The sequence below is a fragment of the Accipiter gentilis genome, chromosome 6 (assembly GCF_929443795.1).
Source record: "Accipiter gentilis chromosome 6, bAccGen1.1, whole genome shotgun sequence".
NCBI classification, from domain to species: Eukaryota; Metazoa; Chordata; class Aves; order Accipitriformes; family Accipitridae; genus Astur; species Astur gentilis.
Genome location: NC_064885.1, coordinates 2,839,991 through 2,856,790, shown reverse-complemented (window position 1 = coordinate 2,856,790; position 16,800 = coordinate 2,839,991). Strand labels below are relative to the sequence as shown.

At 48.0% G+C, this 16,800-nt stretch overlaps 1 protein-coding gene across 2 annotated transcripts in view; it reads left to right on the top strand.

Moving 5' to 3' along the window:
• The window catches only part of DHRS11 (dehydrogenase/reductase 11), a 28,043-nt gene extending 12,619 nt beyond the window's left edge, over positions 1 to 15,424 (top strand). For both annotated transcript variants that reach the window (XM_049802420.1, XM_049802421.1), the window contains exons 2-7: positions 2,490 to 2,699; positions 8,750 to 8,844; positions 9,303 to 9,432; positions 10,092 to 10,184; positions 10,850 to 10,915; positions 11,926 to 15,424. In XM_049802420.1, the coding sequence (XP_049658377.1) occupies positions 2,490 to 2,699; positions 8,750 to 8,844; positions 9,303 to 9,432; positions 10,092 to 10,184; positions 10,850 to 10,915; positions 11,926 to 11,967 (636 nt within the window). In that variant the 3' untranslated portion in view covers positions 11,968 to 15,424. The remainder of the gene's footprint in view (positions 1 to 2,489; positions 2,700 to 8,749; positions 8,845 to 9,302; positions 9,433 to 10,091; positions 10,185 to 10,849; positions 10,916 to 11,925) is intronic.
• The last annotated feature ends 1,376 nt before the right edge of the window (positions 15,425 to 16,800 follow it).

The following is a 16,800-nucleotide window of genomic DNA, read 5'->3' as shown; positions in this document are numbered from 1 at the left end:
GAAACCAGCCCCGGGAGGGTACAGAGAGGTACGATTCAGTCCCAGGTGCACCTTTGTTCTCTGTCGGGCAGAAATATTGTCTAGCTCAGCCCAAGCAGAGCTCTCCAGAGAGCGTGATGCTGTTGGGATGTATCGATCTCTGGGCTGAACTCAGCATGTCTGTCCCCTTCTTGCTTGGTGCTGTGAGAGCAATAATAATAATTCTTATGTTACTGCAATGCCTTGACTGAAGCGGTACCCAGAAAGGAGAGCGGGTTCTGGACCAGACCCTTAGACAGAGGCTGGTTTCAGCTTGTGGTCTGTGAAAGCTGTGGATTGCTGTGAAAGGCAAGTCAGAAAAGCTTAAACTTGCTGTTCAGGGACTTGGCCCACCTCTGCGGTAGTCTTATATATGGAGAAAGATTGAAAATCATTTACTGAACAGAGCCACTCGCCCCAGAGTAATTAAAATTAATGTGCTTGGGGCACAGAGAGGGGTTTGGAGGTCCTGGCTTGTCTGTCCCTCTCCCAGTGAGGATGCTCAGCCCTGCTCTCTGTAAAACTTGGCTAAGAGAAAGTTGGTCACTGAAAAAGCCACTGACAAAGAGCACGCTTTATGATTTGGAGTTGGGAGCCAATTCACATCTCCAGGTGGATTTTTTTCGCCTTTTTGGACTTTGTGGCATCTAACCAAGTTGCCAACCCTCCTTGTTCCCAAGGCACGTGGCTGTCCTGTGTTGTGCTGGCTGGGGAGCAGAAAGCTGATTCTAACAAAATTTCAGGGACCAGGACCTGCAGGTTTCCTGGGCATGCTGGCATCTGATCTGTGGGATGGCATGCGCTGGAGGCCAGCTGGATGGGAGCTGGGCCCGTGCTTTGGTTTGGCATTCGCCAGGTCCTGTGGTGTTTGTGAATTAATGCAGCCCCACAAGCTCTCCTGCCAGCCTGTGCCAGGGGAGCAGGTGCCATGCTGTCTCTGATATATTTTTTTTTTTCCTTCTCTTTCCACTTTCCCTTATGTTCTATGTTTTTTTCCTTTGGTCTAATATTTGTTTCAGAATTTGGACATCAGGCTGGCTGACGAACTCTGCGAATGTCACCAATGCTGGGTGTTTTGGGGGGCAAATCTGCCTCTGCAGCAGCCACCAAAAGGCCAACTCTGCTAAATGAAAGGGGCAAGGGACCCTGGGGCTTGCTAGCTTCCCCTGGGAGAAAGACACCTTCGATGCTCTGGTTTGTCACTCCCGCTTTCATGAGAGCGAGCGTGTCTAAGGCCAGCGTAGCTCTCCAGGCTCTTCCCCATGTCGATACACATGGTGGGGCTGATTTCAGCATTCTCCAAAATGTGGCAATTTCTCCATGCATCCTCCTGGAGGGCCAGGAGGGGGCTGGGCCAGTCTGGGAGGTGACGTTGTACCTCAGAGCAAGCAAAAAAAAGTCAACATCCCTCTGGTGTGAGCCATCCCAGTGGTGTTTCGGGTGCTTCTGGGTACCGTGGCTGGTGCCCCGGCTTCCCTGCATCCTTGTTTCTGGCCGAGTCTGGGTGAGCTCCAGGGCAGGCGCTCTGCTCCGAGCTCGGCTGGGGCCGGGCTGTTCCACAGCCACCTTCATGTGCAATCACCATCCAGCGTCCTCCGCTTCCAGCCAGGCAACTCCTGTGCTGGGCCTCGCTCCTCTTTTTATAAACGGCTGTGAATTGCAGTCCTTGGTATGCAGGGAGGAGCCGGGAGGAGTGGGAAAGCTGCCTCTGGCAGGAGGAGAGCTTTATTGCACCCGCTGAAATGTCACGTTGGTGAAACCGCCGTGGGCGATGGCGTTCGAGTGATTTGGTGGACGTTTGTAGCCAGAGTCCATCTCTCCACAGAAACCAGACATCACGTGGCTCTCACCTCACGCTGGAAGCTGTCACTGTCGCTAATATGACACATCAGAGATGAGATGCTGCTTCTCATTAGCATCAGGGGGTAAAGGGCATCCTCCAGAGGATTTGGCGCGGTGGCTGCCGCATCATTAACGCAGGCGGCCAGCAGCAGCTCTTGGCCTTTCATTTGCTTTATATCATCTAGTCTGATAAAAGATCTGGATGCTTGGAATAGTTGTTGGTAATGGCTAACGAGGAATTGTCAGGCATGCGATTGCCACGTCTTTTAACTGCGCAGCAGTGTGGCAGACTTGCAGCCTGGTGCCATGGCAGTATATATTTGTATTCTGCCAACACCTGCTCACCTCAACCTGCGTTGCCTGGGGTGATGGATGAGCATGGAGTGTGTCCTCAAGTTTAATAACTTAAAGGCCAAAGCTCTCAGACTCTCATGTATATCGATATTTCTTTTTTCTTAATTAGAATTTACAATTATTCTTCCCTAGTGCCTGCTTTTAAGACAGGCTCACTGGGAAGCCTGCTGTGTTTTGTTAGCCCTGGGGTGTGTTTTTAAGCAAATGGCTGGATAAGCTACTCCATGAGGAGAGGAGGCCAATGGTTGTTTTCTTCCTTCTTTTCTATTCCCTAGAAATTGGCAGCTGAATGCCAGAGTGCCGGCTACCCAGGGACCCTCATCCCATACAAATGCGATCTCTCCAACGAAGAGGAGATCCTCTCAATGTTCTCCGCCATCAAGACCCTTCATCAAGGAGTTGATGTCTGCATCAACAACGCGGGGCTGGCTCGCCCGGAGCCCCTGCTCTCGGGGAAAACGGAGGGCTGGCGGACGATGATAGACGTGAGTAGTGCCACTGGGAGAGGGGGAACTGTGCTGGATTTTTATTTCTTCTGGCCACCAGCAGTGTTGTCCCCATCTACTTATTTCACATGTGCAGAGCTGAGGACCTGCTTCCCATCTGGCTCTGACATGGCCTGGGTTTGCTGATTGGGAAGTGGAAAGACATCATGCACTGCTGAGCCACATGCCTTCAGCTTGGAGTATGAAAATACTCAATACCTTCAGCAGCATTTTTTCCTTTAGCTCTATGGCTTTCTAAAGGGTGATGAGCCTCACTTTTTTTTCTTTTCTTCAGTAACATAGGAAATTGAATGCCAAGCACTGGCTTTTGTAGCTAATCCTGTTAGTTGTAGCAGTGGGTTGTAAAATGGGCAGATTCTTTTTAGCTTAAAAAGCTGTAATGCTTTTTGTCTTTATAGCTTAATTTTCTGCCCATAATCTGGTTAGAGCTGGATATGAATGAGGCAATTTCATATGCTGAACTGGGAGTTTGTGCAAATGGTCCATGCCATTTACTAGCAGCACTTCTCCCTGGGTCTTGCTGTCTGAGGTGCTGCTGTGCATCTTTTTGGGACTTCACCATCTGCTGTCATTATGTGATGGCCCTTTTCTGCACATAGCAGTGGTAGCCACAGCTTTGGGACCCCAGGCCAGTTTGCGTGCCCTGGCAACACCCCTTTTGTACTGGCCTTCCTGCAGCTCTGGCTGGTGAGATGCTGAAACAGGAGCTTTTCACGAAGGTGATTTTCCCTTCCTGTACTTTTGTGCATGAAAGCGTTATCTTCATAGGAACAGGAGTCAAACTCATGGCTTTGAGTAAGTCTTGTAGCGCCTCCAGCAGCTATGGGAGCTTGTGCTAGTGAAGGAAAAGACATGTCTATTTGAAAAGCTGCTTGAAGCTGTAGGCTTGGGGCCTCTACGTCTGACAGCAGAGTCAGACAGGATCTGTGGGCTCCTGTGGCAGCTGGTGTCTGTTCATCCAGCAGTAGTTTCAGGGACTGTGTAAAGCAAAACAGAGAGGTACATCGAGGCTTCAGACTCCTGCTGCCAGGGCAAGAACTGCCGTATCCTGGCTAATTAAGTTCTTGTTAGGATTTTGGCCGGTCTACTGGCTGCTGTGACTGCCGCCAAAGCGAGCTCAGCTCAGCTTTGTCTGCCCAGCCGGGCTTTTGTGGGTTGCCCAGCCTGGGTCACTGCACAGCCGCATCTTCCCGTCCCTGGTTGCCATGGAGTCTTTAAATAAAATTAAGTGAAGTGTAGCTGAGGCTGAGCTGGTATAAAGCAGGGCACTTCCTAGCGTTGTCTCGCTGCAAGCCTGGCCCTGCGGGTCGCCTGCACCTTGTAAACTCCTTGTCCTGGTCACTGTGATCGCATCTTGTGTGGATGCCTCTGTGGATGCTGCATGTCCCTCATGCTCGTTTGTCTTTGTTCTTCTGACCTTTTGTTCTTTGTAGGGTGGGCAGGCGGGCGGGACACGCGTGGCTTTTGCCAGCTGAAGGCTCTTCCCCTCTCTGTGCTCCTTTCCCTGGCTGCTCAGCTGGGAGTGCTCTCTTTATCTCACCTTCCGCCACTTTTAGGGAGAAAAATTTTGGAATAGGGATTGTCCCGTATGAAACACTCCAGTGTTGGTATTCACGGTGGCTCAAAGTTTGGGAGCCTGTGGCATCCTCCTTCTTGCAGGTGCTGCTGTGTGCACCCTTTGGAGCTGCTTTGGGGTGACAGATGGGGCGGGAGGAGAGGCAAGGTGGTGGCTCTACAAGAGCAGCATTAGGAAACCAGGCTGGGGACATGTTTTATTCCCAGAGGTGATCTGTACGGCTATATCTGCTGTCATTGCTTGGCAAAAATGCTGTTGCAGCACTAGGAACAGACTGAGACACACCCAAGCTTTCTTCCTATACTGGCAGATTTTTTTCCTTTGACCAGCTTCCCACCAGCTGGTGGGTTTGCTCTTGACTTGTGTGTAATTGAAAAACACTTGTACCTTTAATGCAAAGGTGAAGCCCTGGGACACTGTAGAGCCAAGTGCTTCACCCACCTCAGCCTAGGCAGCCTGACAAGCCTGGGCTTTCCTTTTTAGCCTGCTGGGAAGCAGTAGAAATAGCTCAGGGTTTTTCCTTTTGCTGTGTGCCCCCGTTTTGTGGCAGCAACCTCCCTGCTTGGGAATCTCGCTCTCCAAGCGTGCCGTGGTTGTGCAAGCACCGGCGTGGTGGTGGGGTTTGAGGAGGGATCTGCAGTGACAGCTCTCCCCGCTGTGGCACGCCAGCCCCAGGGAAACACTCGCCAGGCCTATTTCTCCTCCATGCTCTGAAGCTCTCAGAGGGTCAGGACGGTGGAAGGTTGCCAGCACCTTTCATGGGCCACTGGGCTTTGCAGAGCTGAGCGGGAGCAGGGAGGCTTCTTCCAAAGGTCGCTTGGAGAAAGGTGTTAGAGAGCAGCACCGTTTAAGATGCTGTTGGAGAGTTTCAGTGTACTTCTGGGCTGCAAGACAGGAAAAGTTTCTAAACAGCCATTGATCTATCGATTTAGGAGGCATTAGGGCCTTAAATTAAAGGCATTTTTTTCTTTTTGGTAAATTGATTTTTGTTTCCATGCATTTTTTATGAGCTTTGAGGCTCTGTCTCCTTCCAGGCTCCCCTCTCAGTATACCTATTCCATAAAATATCTTGCTATACATCTAACAGTCAAAACCATGTTATCATTTACTTATTTCTCCTCTTTTTTAATGTTCCAGTTCCTTATTGTCTGGTATTTATTCCCAAGGGGGGAGTTGCTTCTCCGTGGGCTGCAGGAGTCGTATGTTAGGAATTGTGTCTGCGTTGCTTTACAGCAGCACAGAGCCCAGCGTTGCCAGCCAGTAAATTTGGTGTGTATGCAGGAGGGAGCGTGTTATCGCAGGCAGGTTCTAAGCCCATCATCTTTTGGTTCGCAGCTTCCCCCCCTTTTCTCTCTACTTGTTTGTGAGTTTGTGCTTGACATGAGGCTGGAGCAAAGTCCTCCAGCCGTCCCTGATCCAAGCGGGAGTAGCCAGGGCTGGGTGCTGTGTACACACTGACTCCAGGCTCTGGGATTTGAACAGCTCCTTCATGTTTTACCTACTGACCTTTACAGCCAGGAATTCAAGCTGAACTTTCCATTTGCACTGTTTAGGGCACAAAGGACTGCAGCACACATCCTCTCCCTCCTCTAGACACTAAATGGGTTTGACTCTTCTTGGCATTATTCATTGACCAGCAAGGCTCTGTTCTTCTTGCTTTTATATACCATCTGTGCAGAGATATGTTTTCCGTAACCTGCATTTTTATATATGCTTAGGAGCTGGGATACTCTTTTTGTTGCCTTAGAAAAGGCTGATTCTGGGAAGTGAGATGCTCAGTGCTTCCAGGAACAGGATCTTTTATGTTCTCCCAACCTGGCAATTGGAACTCATTAATTACTAGAAAATGTGCCTTCATTGTTTCTGTTGCATTAGCACACACACGCGGCAGTCACAGACCTGCTGCCTTGTGCAGCGTGCTGTGCAAAGGCAGAGCGCAGATGTGTTAGCCATCTTTGCTAAGGGACCTTTGAACCTTTTGTTCTTAAAATAGGAACGAGGCTGAAAAATGTCTTGCGCGGATATTTGTTAACAACAGCCTTTAGATTGTTTCTCAAAGCGATACAGCCCTAAGCCTTGCTCATTTTCCAGGCACATTTTTAGGTTCCCGAGTGCCTGTTCCGTGTTTTGAAATGGGATTTCACCCAAAAATCCTGTGGGTGCTCTTGGGAAAAGGCAGCGAGGCAATCTCAGCTCAGTTGCCTTCCAGCCAGTTGTTTTGTTGTACCACGGTGTCTTACTGTACAGGCTCTGGACTTTCCCATGTGGCTGTTGATTAGTATCTTGCTTTGCCAGTAGTTGTCAAAATGTTGTAATTCTACCCACGCAAGGAAGCATTGCTCAGCATGAATCACAGCGTTGGAGCCGGCTCTCAGGCTTTAGGCTGATGTTACCCTCTAGTGGCCTACGGAGATGGAGTAGAATCAGGGAGCGACTGCACTAAAGATGTGGTGCCTGGTGGGTTCAGGGCATCTTGGGGCAGGGAGGAAAGCAGGGATGTTTCTCGTCATGAAGGCTTTTTATACTAAAAGTTGCCTGTATTCATATCTGAAAGGACCGGCTCCTCACTTGGTTAATGAATCAGACTGGAGCAAGTTACTCCTGCTTTCCTTGACCACCTTACTGTAAAATGCAGAAGCCTTCCACGCCCTGCCTGCTCTGGGCTTTGCTCCAATACTGAGGTGCTGCTTCTGCTGACATGTCTGCTAACTTTCTTCCTTGCACAGCCAAGGTAAATCTTCAACCTGGTGCCGGGGAATTATCTCTGTAGTTCCAGGTATGATCACTGAGATATCCAGCAGTGACTGTGTGCTCAACCAAAGTGCGCTTGGATGAGGATGATGACTCAACTTGTTGTGTTGCCTGGGTACCCCAAGATCAGATAAGCATGCTATTTATCTATCGCCAAGACAAAATCTCACAAGCATGGCCTCTAGTAATGAATAGGAAATAAAGACCGAGACAAAAGCAGTGACCGAAGATCCTTCAGCTGACCCTGCTTGTCCTTTGTGTGCTGCTCAGTAATTACATCTCCCAAATCCATCCCTTTCTTCCTCTTACTTTCTGGTCTCCAAACTAATGTTCTTCTCTTGCGTGTCCTTTTGTGCTAGCAAGTCATAGTTAGCCTGCCCCATTCTTGTTTATAAGTTTCACAGCAATGATAGATAGCCAGCCCTCTCGTATCCTTTGCTTGCTGTCCACATGGCCTTGTTCCTGCTGCTCCTCCCATTTATAGTTGCACCTGACTTCTGATTCATCAGAAATTTAGTTCTTCCTGAATATTTAGTTGACAGTGGTGTTTTTAGACCTGTCTGGCCTGCTCATTTAGTTAGCAAAGTGACATGCCATTAGGTAGGACACCTGGCAGTGCGTCTTGCCTTGAAACGGTGTTACATCCTTTCTAGAGGGCTTCAGCAGACACCTTCTACCATTCAGCCACTTTTCCAAGTCTAAACCACTATAAACTTGAGCAGTTAGCACTGCTGCTGAGACAGCTTGCTCATCAGTCTTGCACACACCTCTGGGTGCTTTGTATTCCAGCTGGGGGAATTTCCATATCTCTGTCTTCCTGGAAACTTTGACTCTGTGTTTTATGGTCAGCAAATGCTCAAGGCATCTGCACATTAACGATGGCACATTGCAGAGGTGATATGACTGAGTTTAACCAAGCAACAGTGTGCTGGACAGTGCTGGTCCAAAGAGCAAGAGCCTGGAAAGCTCTGGATCCTGTGCTAAAGGACTGGATAAGTTACCCTGTCCTTTCTTCCTTGGCTTATCCAGTTAAGGCTGAGGAAAATGCCAGCAGACAGGGTGACAGATTGGTGGCTTTCCTATCTGTGGGGTTACTTACCCGCTCTGGCCTTCCCTATGGCACAATGTGATCTTTGGCTTATTTTGTGCACGGGAGGCTCTTTGCTGGCTGTGTGGTTTGCAGTGCCTCTGAGTGCCTGGCGCTCTGACAGGCAATATCTGGGGATTTCCTCGTTAACTAACTGACCTAATTACCTGCTGTTAGTGTCCTATCAGCTGCCCAAACACCAGTGTGCTCAGTGCTGTACAAAATAAACAACTTTGTCTCCTGGACAGAGTGCTGACTGTGGGGAAGTGGGTTCATTCTCCCTTACATTGCACTCTACCCTCACGCTTGCCCGTAAAACAATTAAGTCCATTAATTTCTGGCAGAGGCCAAGGCTGTCTCACAAAACTGGGTATCTGTGCCTCCCCTGCCCAAACCCCTTGTGACTGCAGCCCTGAGCTTGGTCGCAGCTTGAGGTGGGGTGTGCAGCAGGCGTGCAGTGTGCGTATGTGCATTTCCCTCTGTTGGCGTTTGCAGGAATTGCTGCAGGTCGGGGACTGGAACCTGCATCCGCAGCTTCGGGCGTGCGGGGGGCAAGTCAAAGGGTGCCAGGCAGGGCTGCTGGTCTTAGTTGCTTCTTCTTTTCTCTTCCCTCAGGTCAATGTGATGGCTGTGAGCATCTGCACCCGAGAGGCCTACCAGTCCATGAAAGAGAGAAACATCGATGATGGGCATATTATTAACATTAACAGGTATGCAGGGGGGAATGTGGGATCAGCCACGTGGGCCTTCTCCTCCCCACCTTGCAGTGAGGATTTAAGCAGTGGTGCTTTGACCTTGGAGTGGGCTGCTGGTACCCAAGAAGGGGTTTTCCAAGGATTGCAATGGGTGATTTTCAAACCACTGTTTTTTAACCTCTGCTGGTCTAAATGCAAGAAAGACTGAACCAGGGAGAAAAGGATAATGCCAACCACTTGCAATATGTAGGGCTGAAGATTGAAAGTTCTTGACCAGCTCCAGAAAACAGCTGTGTCGAGAGGAACCTCTGGTGGTGCGCGTTTCCTGCAGGAGAGGAGAATTCCTCACGTAGCCACCATCTCAGTGTCTCTTTCTGTGTTCGTTACAGTGGTTTGAATATCCTGTTGGTTCCTTCTCGGGACTCTGCTTGCTCCCCCACCTCTCAGCACTTTCCTTTCTGCTCTCTTCTCAGCATGAATGGCCACAGCGTCGTGCCACAGTCGGTGGTGCATTTTTACAGTGCCACCAAGTATGCAGTTACAGCCCTCACGGAGGGGCTGAGGCAAGAACTCAGAGAAGCAAAGACTCATATACGAGCTACAGTGAGTACTGTGGGCTCTCTTCTGCTGTCCTGCTTTTGTGGGTGGTAGAGAGCTGGCAGGCTTTATGGGGCAGAGGTTTTCCCTTTAGAAAACAGGCAAGGAAACGCAAAAATAGTGCTCAGCACACTGGGAACGTTCAAGTCCTGTGGCCAACTGTCCCTGGCCACCTCTTTTTCCCAGGTAGAGACAGGTGCAGAAGGCATGGCAGCGATGAGCTGCATCAGGGAATAAACTTTTTGGATGCACAAAGTGGGCAGTTCCTTGTTGGGGAGCGAGGGGGGCTCATGACAGCAGAGGGAGGCAGTCAGCTGGGCTGTTTGCTCTCATTCAGGACTTGAATCTCAGAAGTGAGGTGTCCAGACGTTAATTTGTATTGCAGGCTTTTCCATCATTTTCTCTGCTTCTCTGTCCCTTTGGGACATGAAGAGGGAAGTACCCATCAGCGGTTTCCCAGAGGTACCTGCCACAACAGTCATTAAGGCAAAGTCTGCTGTCTTAAACTATTCCCCTAGAAAAAGGTTGGAGAGGGAGAACTATAGAAAGGGGACTGGGGTTTTTTTTGGCTTTTTCAGTGCTAAAAAGTTTTCTCTCCTTTTCTTTTATTCTTTTATTGAAGGAGAATTACAAATCCTATTAGGATGTGCTCTGCTTTTTTCCAGTGTATATCTCCAGGACTGGTGGAAACGGGATTTGCTTTTAAACTTCATGATAATGACCCCGAGAGAGCTGCTGCAACCTATGAGAGCATTCGGGTAGGACATGGAGAAATGGAAACAGAGGGAAGTGGCTCTGATTATGGTTTTAACACTCTCTCTCCTGGCTAGTAGCACAAGGAACTAGTTCTGCAGAGTGCCCAGTGCTTTCCAGGATGTAATCAGCATCCCCAAAGTCTCAGCACTCAAACCTCAGATTTTGCACTGATACTTACTTACACGCTATGTAGATTTTTCATTCAGGTTCAGTTTCCCACTCCCTATATTTTTCTTTTTATTCTGATGTTCCTGTAAATAAATATCAGTCAGCTTTGGCATTTGGCAGGCTATGACTTCTTTATTGAAGAGAAGATATGTAAGCAAACATTCCTACACAAGGAGAAATGTGAGAGCATGTTGTCTTGAAGGTGGCTAGCACAAGATTTCTTGTGCTTTTCTGGGAATTTTTGATAAGGATGGCAATGCCTGACCTGGCAGAATTACTGTGCCAGTAATAAGATTATTCACAGCAAATGGAGAACTATCAGCACCAGACATGGCCTTTGTTAAATTTTTAATGGATTCTTTTTTTCCTGCTTGCTTGCATCTTTTTGACATGCCCCAGTGACACTGTCGAAACTCATTATTGATGGCTAGGAAAGGAGCAATCTTGTGGTTAACTTTGAGGTGCCCTTTGACTGAGAATCTCTTTCCTGTCTTTCCAGTGTCTCAAAGCTGAAGATATGGCTAACGCTGTCATATATGTCCTCAGTGCCCCACCTCATGTACAGGTAGGCTGTGGTTGGGTTGGAGGACTGCTGTGGGTGGCTGAAGGCAGAGTGGGTAATTGCTGCCCTGACATTTGCTAATCAGCGTTGCGGCCGCTGTGTCAGGTGTGTGCTTAGCAGAGCTTGGGCTGGGGATTAGCAGTGATCACGTTTGTTTACACTTCCCTTATGGCAGCTATAGGATTGCGCCGCTTGGGCTGCTCGCAGCCCTGCGGATCCAGCAAAGGCTGCTCTGACCCCGGAGAAGGACTGCGCGAGGCAGGGGGAACAGGAGGGATATGGGCATGTTTTGCTCTTTTTTTGGATGGTGCCATCTGAGACTTGCTGACAGTCTTGCAGCTGGGTCAGGTTCTGCCAGTTGTTGGATAACATGTTGGCCTGATCCTGCCAAGTGCTGTGCACCTCCCCAAGGGTGGTGTGAGGTGCTTGTGCTGCCAGTGGGACTTCCCTCCTGTGAAAGAAGAAATAAGTGACCAGCTCTGAGCTGGAGCCAGGAGGAGACAGAAGCAGTCTCAAAGTTTAGTATATGCAACATAAAAGTTCCTGTTGCAAAAGCAAACTTTGATCATGAGGGGTTTAGCAGCCCCTTGAGTGAACTCTGCACCTCTGGAGCAAGATGTGGCCGTCTTGACATCGGATCAGTAGTGATAGCTGGCCTTCTTGTCTTAAGAGGATAAAAAGTCCTGCCCGTGGCCGATCAAGCAGTGCTTCTGCTTGACCCGCTGTGAGCAGGACCAAACTAAAGACTTGAACCATGAGAGTTTATGTATAATCAGTGTCATCTTGCACTCTTTTCTGTGCATGTTTGTGCTTTTATTCCTTCCGCTAAAGGCAGAGCAGTCACATTCACCTTAAGTTATTTTTAATATCTCGGTTAAGCAGGCTCATTTCTGGTCATGGAAACTTTCTTCATGTGCAGCTTGCCATTGTAATGGTGCAGCATGGAAGTGCCCAGTGCAGGATTTAAAATGGACTTCAGTGCTCCGGTAAAATCCTGTGTTGGTCTCTTCTAGATTGGAGATATACAGATGAGGCCCACGGAGCAGATATCATAGCAAATGAAGAGGACCGTGAGCAGCACCGTGTATCCACTCCACTTCAAACCCTCTGGCAATTTAGGGTTTTGTCGGCTGGCTAGCAACACTTTAATCAAGTACCAAGGATCACATTTGAAGAATTCTTTTTCTCTCCCTCTCTCTGAGCTGGTGCTGGTGCTGAGCCAGTTTAAAAAGAAATAGTAGTGGGTCTCTTTCTCCCCCACTCCTTTCTGAAACTGCTTAAGAGTAAAATGTATTTGAAAATAATGCAGGGAAGTGGTTTGTGGAAGATTGTTGTCTCCAGGCTGGTTTATTCTTCCTCTTGCTTTCTTTTCAAGGTTTGTTTGATCCTATTTGCTGATGCTGTGTCTGGACATAGGTGAAGTGGCACAAAATGTCTGCCAGCTTCAGTGTGCTTAGGGTTTGCGATTTTCAGTGGATGTCATGCATGAATCCATCTAAATTTTGGGTTTATTTTCATCACATTGACTACTGATGGTAATGATGCATGTGATATTTTCTACTTCTTTTATACTCCACTGCCCTAAACCCAGTGTACAATCTCACCCACCTCCCCAAACACTCCTTTCCCATTCACATGAATTATGCCTGCCAAGTTTGAGGAAGTATAAATGTGTGTGCTTGCTATTTCTCTTTCTTTCTAGGTAGGTAGGTAAATAGTTGGAGGAAAAGTACCTGTACTTCTGCAGGTTAGAATGATCACCTAAGTGGCATAGTTACAGTAAGAGTGAGTTGTTTGGTATTTTTAATAAAAACTAAATGTGTGCTGTCTTGTGATCACCTCTATCCTTGGTATCATCTCCCAGCACTCTTGATGTTTTTGTATGTGATATTTGCATGCATTGACACTTTTCTGGAAATATTGATCGGTCTTAGAAAGATGTATGGTGCTGTTTAAATGCTGGTGCTGGTGAGTTGGAAATGTTGAAAGTTTGTTTATATGCAGAGATACAAACTCGGAGAGAGAGAGAGAGAGTGAAATGAACCATGTCGAAGCTGTCCAAAATGAAAAGATATTAGTAGGGGCATTTGCCTATGAAGCAGCAGGTAAAAGGTCTGGTTCAGATCTCATACTAGTTCTATGCTGGTGCAGCCCCATTGTTCCGCTCTGGATTTATTCTAACTTGAGAGAGAAGAGAATCAGCCTCAAAGCTGATACATGCAGAGCTGGAGACGACTTGAGTTGTCTTAAGACTCTTGCAGTGTGGCAGAAACACATCTGTGTGTAGTCTCTGCTGCAGAGCTATGGAGCTGTTTAAAGTATATGTTGCCTTAAGATCGCAGACTCGCTCCTGCTGCACTCTGGACTTTCTGTAGTGTTTCGGAAGGCAAACCATTGGTTTAGGTGGAGTAGGTATGGTCAGTTGATGGGAGCGGAGGACTGGGAGCCAGAGAAACTTGGGTTGGATTGTTTTGCTTACACCAGTATAGCTCTGTGGGAGTTCATCTGTGTTACACCACCATAAGGGAGACCAGCACTGGGCCACTGCATGATGGGTTTCAACTCCCTGTAAAGCCTTGGGCAAATCACTTTACCTCTCTGCCTCAGTTTCCCCATCTGTAAAATGGGGATAATAATACTTACCTACCTCACAGGGGTGTTGTGAGGACTCACAAACTTTTGTAAAGCACTTTGAATATGAGAAGCGCTATGTAAGTGCTGAGTGTTGATATGAAGTATTATTATTAATTAAATCTTGTGATACATAGAATTCCTTGTGCCAAAGGTGAGCTACTGTGGAAGGATACAAGGAGAAAAATGGTAAAATGTTCCTTTGTAATGGCAAAACAAATGCAATTTGCCCCTTTTTTTCCTCTTTATAAATACATGCTCATGGTGTGTTCTGTCCATTCCTCGTCAGTCACCAGTTTCTACTGGCAAGTACACATAGCCTCATCTCTGGATTTGGCTTTCTAACTTACTGTGAGTGACGTTCATGCCCTGTGGTGCAGTCTCGCGCCACTGTAATGCACTGCCCTCTTCTACCTTGCCGAGGCGGTGGCTTTGTGTGGGTTCTTTGCACGGAGCTGGGTTTCACCCCCGGCATTGGGTTAGTGTCCCGCAAGGAGCGGCCAGTCCAGGTCTGCACGCAGCCAGCAATCCTCACTGCAGCAGAGAGCCTGCGCCGGCTGGAGAAGCTCTTCTCCATGCCACCGTGATCCTCAGTTTGGAGGCACTTGGCTAAGGAAGGTTCAGGCACTACTGTGCTTTTTTATAACGTCTCTGTGATGTTCAGCCACACTTGATATGAAAACTCCCAGTGTTTTCCGTAGGGTTTCTTTTGCAGGAGCCTGTTGAAATTCAGCAGATTCGCTGTGCAGTGTGTGCCATCTTTTTAAAGAGGAGATGGTTGCACTAGGAGTTGGAGGCCAAAAAACCAAGTTGAGAAATGAGGAACTTCTGAGCAGAAAAAATATGAGCAGGGATGTGGGTACCACTGGTAAAACGTCTGAATTGGTAGCTGCAACTGTGTACAAAGTTAAGCAGATGTTGAAATGCGTGGCTGAGGAGCGACCTAACTTAGCTTTCTGCTCTGCAAAAGGAGGCTTCAGAGAGAATCGCTTAATATGTAAGGCCTTGAAAAAGGGCCAGTCTGGGTAGTTGCTCCCTGCAAATACAACCTGGCTGACCTGCAGCCCTGGAAGTTTGGGTTTTTCTTCCCCAAGAACATTTGTAACATTTGCAAGTCTATAAAATAAGCTTGAAATGATATCCAGTATATTTTTCCATTTCAAATGTGTTTTTAGGGGATAATTCCTGCTGCCTGTTAACTTCCCACGTGAAGCGCGGCCTGTGGAGGGGTTTGTTGCGGGTTGTTTGGCCGCTCTGCCTTGTGTAACCTGGTGGCACCTTGAGCCACCTTCCTGGGATGAGATGGGATTGGCAGCACAACTCTGAGGCATTTAAAAACCCCGAACAGGAGGGTGAACTGTGTAATTTATCAGTAGGTTTCTAATTGTGAACTGTAAAATAAAGAATAAAAAGAGAGGCACACTGTGGTTCTTTTGTTTTGTGTATGGTAGTTTTTGTGTTAAAACATACCATCCTTCTAACTGTTCACAGCTAAACCTTTCTTTTGTGAAGAGTTCAAACAGAAATGTGTGGTTTTGGTTCTTTGTGAGAAAAACTGTAATTGCTTTCTAGAGCAGAATAGCATCCGGTTGTTTCACGGATAACCTGTGGAAGTTGGACTCGCCTGTCCTTGTTCAAATGAAGCTGCACTCCACAGGGGTTCGCTGAAATCCCCAGGTAGGCTGCTGGGCACGGCTGGGTTTGACTAAACTATGCAAGGGATGAGCTGCTGTTGGTACTCGGACTTGGATATTGAACTCTTCAATCTCTCGTGCTTGCCTCAAAGCAAGACGGATTACTGTTGTCATTAACTGAAGGCATTTTTTGTTCCCCAGTCCCCTTTCAGCTTGTCCAAGCGCAGAGGCACATTCCTGAGCTCAGGTTTGCTGTTATTGAAATGCAAGTTTTTTGCAAATAAGTAATGAATAGCTGAATTGGCTGCCATTGCTGAATTTGAGGCAGATATTTTGGGTACCTTGTAAATAGGTAGAGAGCATTTGTAGAATTAAACCCATGTTTTTTTCCTATTCTTTTGCCTTTTTTTTTTTTTTTTTTTGTCATATATAGTATATATCATCAGTTACGTTAACTTGTTTGCTGGAGGTACAGCAGTTTTATCTGGCAGATTATGTGATCTCAAGGGACTAGTCCCAGCTCTCATTTTTGGTGGGGGGAGGAACCATGAGCGCAGTTGGCTCTGGTAAGCAGCAGGAAAAACATGGTTTTACTTGAGAACTGCGAACCTGCACAAACAATTTAATTATATTTTTGAGGCCTGGGATAAGTCGTCAATGCTTCAGACTAACGGTATAGAAAAGGACTGAACCACTTCTGGTTCTCTCTGCAAAATCCTTTTTAAATAATATTGTTGTAGTTTGTCCCCCATGACCCACGCAGGCACGTTTGACTGAGGGATAAACCCCTGGAAGCCCTAAACCTATTGCTCTGAACGACCGGGCTCCCTGTTTGCCTGTCCCCTTGTCTGCCCATTTATGAAATTAAAATAATGTCGAATTAGAAGAGCAGCATTTTGGTGTAAAGTTACAGGTTTGGAGTGAGGGCCCGATGTTCTCAGAGCCCTTTCTGCCCATGTCTGGAGAAGCACATTGTCATTACGGTGCCTAGGCGGTAATTAATTAGGCTAGGACGTCGCCCTCAGAACATGCATTTCCAGCCGATGAGATGCTGTTTGGGCAGTTTCCATTGTCTGTGGGCTTTTACAGCCCGCCTGAGCACACGTGGCCTTTGAGAATGAGGTCAGAGAGAAATCCCCACTCCCTCAGCTAACTGCAGTTTTTAATATTAAAAATATCTAGGCTAGGCCAGGGCCAGGACTTCCCAAAGCGCTGGTGCTTTTGTTGCTGGACCTGGGTGGTGCCGGTTGTTTGGGCTGGGGTCTGTGGGATGCAGCCCCTCACCCCAGTCTTTGTGAGATGCCCTAATGAAGCAGTTAAAGGCTGTTTTCTGGTTAATTAAGGCGCAGTCAATGGAGGCCGAGGAGGGGAGAGTGCGTCGGCTCCCCTCTGGCTCTGGGCAGCACCAGCCCTGCCCTTTGCAGCCCTCACCAATGGGGTGACCCAGCTCAGCCTAGAGGTGTGGGGACGAAGCCCCCCTTCTCCCTCACGGCTGCTGGGGGCCCCTGATCGGGTTCTGGCTCGGGGGAGAAGCTTCAGTGCCCGGGATTTGAGGCGAGGGGAGCTGTGGCGAGGTGAGGGGAGCTGAGGTGAGGAGTGACCGTTATAAGTGGCGGGAAAGAG